At 37.5% G+C, this 5,013-nt stretch overlaps 1 protein-coding gene and 1 non-coding gene across 2 annotated transcripts; one reads left to right on the top strand and one right to left on the bottom strand.

Annotated features, from left to right (window-relative positions):
• Positions 1-2,563: 2,563 nt before the first annotated feature.
• On the bottom strand, positions 2,564-3,478 carry LOC131632825 (uncharacterized). Its single transcript, XM_058903554.1, has one exon. It carries the CDS (start codon positions 3,476-3,478, stop codon positions 2,564-2,566), a length of 915 nt encoding a protein of 304 aa, XP_058759537.1.
• Positions 3,150-3,256, top strand: LOC131632834 (small nucleolar RNA R71). Its single transcript, XR_009293152.1, has one exon. It is a non-coding gene; the product is annotated as a small nucleolar RNA R71 (small nucleolar RNA).
• Positions 3,479-5,013: the final 1,535 nt, after the last annotated feature.

The following is a 5,013-nucleotide window of genomic DNA, read 5'->3' as shown; positions in this document are numbered from 1 at the left end:
CCTTGCTCGTACCGGTAAGCACCATAGCTAGAGTTCATAAACTCGAAAGAGGGCTTTTCGGTTAGGGTAAAATTAGGTGAAATTTCAGGTGTCATTAATCTCGTGAGGCTTGGACGATGATAACTATGGGGTCGCGCCAAATTTATTTTGCATATATGAGGATTTGTGATGTGCAGGTTTATTTTCTACGAGCCAAATCCATGGCGAAACCGTAGCTAATGTTTCAGGGGTTTTAGTGAAGAAGATGAAGCGTGGCACTCCCTCATTGGTGGAAAAGCGCGCGTTCTGTTTCTTTTAAACAGATGGATCAGGTGCGTTAAGACGCACGCCATTGTGATGGTCCCTCAGCGTGCAACCGTCAGATCCCAGGATAAACGAATCCAACGCTTTTGGGGGCGAGGGTGTACCATGCTCTGTCAAAGGCTTGCTGCACAGGATTATCCGCTAAGTTTCCCAAAAAAAAATTATTTTTTATTACATTTATCCTTTTTTATTTATATTCTTTTCTTTTTCCCTTTTTTATTAATTTCTCTTTATTTATTTATTTATATATTTAGCCAATTAGTGTTTTACATAATATTTTTATAATTATTTATTTTTCATCGAAAACTCGATTTTTTCCATAATTCTATTAATAATTGTTTATATGTCTAAAAATTCAATTTTTATTTTCATACATACTTAAATTAACTAAATAATTAGGATTTAATCCAATAATTATTTAATTAATATATCAAATCGAACTTTCGATTTTTCTTTAATTTTTAGTGTTATTTAAATTATTGTTTTTTTTAAATTATTTAATCTTATGGTTTCTAACCCTGATTTATCCCGGTAAATCAGGGTTGTCGATCTTTAATGCACTAAACATTTCTCTTCTCTGTGCCTAATTTCCAGGGTTAACCAAGATCCTTCAGCCACGCGCCACACCAGATCAAAAAGCTACGTTTCTAATTTTTTTTGTTTAAACATCATTTTATTTTTTACTCTGCCTTTTGGATTAAAATAGGGTTTCCATCAATAGTCAATGAATCTGTAATACACTAACATTTCTCTTCTTTTGTGCCTAATTCTCAGGGTTAACCGAGATCGATGAAAGCTCAAAACTTATGGTAACCCTAAAATTAATATTATTTAATTATTGTTCTTTCTTGCCTTTATTTTCCTTATCAATGGGCTTTTGGCCATGTTATCCCCCGCCCAAGGCCTTGTAATAGTTAGATTTTGTATTATTTGTTTAATTGCGTGGTTAGTACTAATAGGGCGTGAAAACCTTGAATCAAATTTAGAATCATTAATTATAAGATAATATATCTGAATCAACCACGTGATTGTGCACCCACACACCTTTAAGGGTAACCCCTCTTGTTGCATGTTGCCTGTTGCCTTGTTATTTGCTGCCTTGTTGCCTTGTTTATTACAGAATAGTCAAGCCCCTCTTGTTCATTATCATTACTGAAGATCATAAGTCCCTTCGATGTTGCCTCCAGTTATATGATCTAGTCCCTCGAGGTTGCCTACGATATGATATGATAGTCCCTTTCGATTGCTGAGGTGTCCTTATTGGTTGCCTAAAATAACTATTTTATCCTTTCCTTAGACTACCTGCCCTCTTTATGGCAGGGACAGTCTTATGGCGAACGATAACTCAATGACCCTTCAACCTCCAATAAAAGGACTTCCTACCCTCTTATGGTATGGATAGCCCTGAAAGGCTAAAAGAACTTTTTAACTATAATGGTAATTACCTCCTAATTGCTTGCTCTGGTTTAAATTTATTTTTGCCCTTTTATCAAAAAACCTTCAAAAAGACTACGCTTATTTACAAGCTAAAGTCCTTATTCAAATGCTTTTTCTATACATTTCTAAACTTTTGAAAACAAATGAGCTAAGCAATTAAGAGCCCGTGGAAAACCATGGATGCAAAGGGTGCCTTAAACCTTCCCTTTGTATAAATTACCCCCCCGAACTCAAAATCTTTTTAAAAGGTCTTTTTCTGTTCTTTTAGCCTTTCTATTAAATTGGATAAAATAAAAGTCGGTGGCGACTCTTGCTTACCGCGAAATTTTCTTTAAAGTCAGTTCACCGTATTACAAAAAGGAATTATAATGGTCAATTGTTTAAGAAGTTCTACAAATTTCTTAAACTGCCCTATGCATTTAGATTTTTTGAATCTTTGACAGTACGGGATAGGTGGTTTATAGGGTGGTGGAGGTACGTATGGCGCTTCTTTTTCCTCCGTCTCGCCTTCCTTGTCCTCTTTCTCTTTTGGGTTACTTGATTTATCTTTGGGTCCACTTTCCTCCTCAGTTGTTTTACTAGGGTTTTGGAACATAGCATGGTTTTTAAGCTTAGGGTCAGTTGGTTCGTCCATCTCTCTACCACTTCGCAGAATATTAGCATGAACATGTCCTTTCGGATTCGGTTGTGGCTGTCCAGGAAATGTGAGTGGCCAACGCGTCTACTTTAGTCACCAACTGTTTGATTTGCTCATTAGTGTGTATGTTTTGGTTTAGGAAATCTTTATTAGTCAGAGTTTGAGTGGCTACGAAACTTTCTATCATTAATTTAGGTTAGACTTCCTAGGGACGTTAGGAGCAGCGAAGGGTGCCTTTTGATATCCAGGAGGTATACTAGGTGCTTGGCCAAGCGCATATAAGGCATTATTGTTCTTATACGAGAAGTTAGGGTGATTTTTCCATCCTGGGTTATATGTGTTTGAGTAAGGGTTTCCTTGAGCATAGTTTATTGGTTCGGGGGAAACTCCTGCCAGAAGATGGCACTCGGGGGCAGCATGTCCAGACATCCCGCATATTTCGCAATTTGGGGAAATAGCAGCCACGGCGGCTATAGGTGTTACAGTCAGGTTCTCGATCTTCTGAGTTAGGGCATCGACTTTGGCGTTAACGCGGTCGAGGCTACTTATCTCATACATACCACTTTTCATTGAAGATTTCTCTCCAGAAGTTCTCTCTGATGGAGCTCTCTCGCTTCCCCAGTGATAATGGTTTTGAGCCATACTTTCGATAAGTGCGTAGGCATCGGCATATTCTTTGTCCATCAGAGCGCCACCTGCGGCGGTGTCAATTGTAAGTCTCGTGTTGTAGAGGAGACCATTGTAGGAGGTATGGATAACTAACCATTCTTCTAATCCGTGATGTGGACAAAGTCTCAGCATGTCCTTGCATCTCTCCCACGCTTCGAATAAGGACTCGTTGTCTTTTTGTCTAAACCCATTGATCTGGGCTCTTAGCATGGCGGTTTTACTAGGTGCAAAATATCGTGCCAGGAAGACTTTCTTAAGTTCATTCCAAGTAGTGACAAAATTTGCGGGTAAAGACTGGAGCCAAGCTCTAGCTCTATCCCTCAGTGAAAAAGGAAAAAGGCGTAGTCGGATAGCTTCCGAACTGACACCATTTGCTTTAATAGTGTCTGCGTATTGCAAGAACACTGACAGATGAAGATTAGGGTCTTCCATCGAATTTCTAGAAAATTGATTTTATTGTACTGCTGACAACAAAGATGGCTTTAGCTCGAAATTGTTCGCCTCAATAGCAGAAGCAACAATATTATAGTGTGGTTCAGCTTGCGAAGGAATGGCATAAAACTTGAGAGGACGCGGTTGTTCTCTCATGGTTGATTCTTCAACTGGTTCAGAAGTAGGATTAGGAACAAGAGTGCGAGTTCGTCGTAACCAACGTGATACAGTGATAGAACGCTCCGGTTCGGGAATTGGCAGCACTAAGTCTTCACTTCGAGAGCGGGTACTTGGCATGCACAAAGGGAATTAGAGTAATTTCAATTTTCCTTAGTCTCTACAACGTGACAGTTAATTACGATATCGACTAAATTAGTCCCCGGCAACGGGGCCAAAAACTTGATCGCGACAAAGTGGGTATGTCTGTGATTATGACTGCAAGTGCATAGTCTATCGCGTAGTTTTAAAAGATATCGAACCCAAAGGACTAAGAACCGACCTAATGTAGTTAATTGTCACTACGTAAATCTAAGGCTATCGTTTGATTGATTAAGATCAGACGGGGGAAATAAATGAATAGAATTAAATTAAATTAAATCAAAAGGGAATTTATATCGGTATGTAATAGTCGGACGTCGGGGATCTAGTAAACTATCGACGCGGATCGTAATTTAAAAATACTTTTCTGTAGAAATCATTAGTTTAAAAACCTTCCTCTCACACTCTCGTGTTTATTGATTATGATTTTATTATTAAACCTAAGTGACCGCTCTCGCTGTATCAATTAAAGTTTAAAATGATTTTTGAAAACAAATGAAGACTAATTAACCTTAAAGCGCTCTCGCTGTATTTAAGGTTAATGCTTAATTCCTACTGTCCAGTTAAAACCTCAAACTCTCGTTTTTATTGATCCTAACTTCTATCGTTTTTAACTCTCGTTACAAAACAGTTTAATTAAGCATTAGAAATTATAACCAGATAAATAAATTTTCGTTAATAAATTACGTCGATAGCGCCACTAGATTCCCTCAGTTATATGACTTTACACACCGATAATGGATATTTAGCCGGACATTATTTTGATAGACGAATCAGAACAGATATATAACAGATATAAATTAATCCGGACATAATTTGATAAATTAACATGAACAGTAGATAATAATTAATGCTAATAAATAAACCTGAATTAAATTGCAGACTGAAAATTGAAATCTTGCAGCACTGATTCTTGATTCCGGGACTTGAAATAAATGCTGAAACTAAATCTAATCCTAAAAACTAAAAAACTAAATCTGAAGCTTAAAAAGAAACTGAATTGCAATAGTATTTCTGGTGTGGAAATCTATTGCCGGAAGTGGTTTGGAAGAAGTAGACTTGAACTGGAATTTGCAGAGAAGAAAATAACGGCACTAGGGTAAAACTTCGTAACCCTTTCAATTGGTCTTGCTGGGTATTTATAGAGCTTCTTCAGATTCTTGGACTTGGGTTCTTTTCGTCTCAGTAGCAAGCTTTTCGGAGGAGAAATAGGTGGA

This window comes from Vicia villosa, unplaced genomic scaffold (assembly GCF_029867415.1).
Source record: "Vicia villosa cultivar HV-30 ecotype Madison, WI unplaced genomic scaffold, Vvil1.0 ctg.001024F_1_1, whole genome shotgun sequence".
Classification (NCBI taxonomy): Eukaryota; Viridiplantae; Streptophyta; class Magnoliopsida; order Fabales; family Fabaceae; genus Vicia; species Vicia villosa.
The sequence above is the reverse complement of the archived record's forward strand: the minus strand, read 5'-3'. Positions and strand labels throughout refer to the sequence as shown.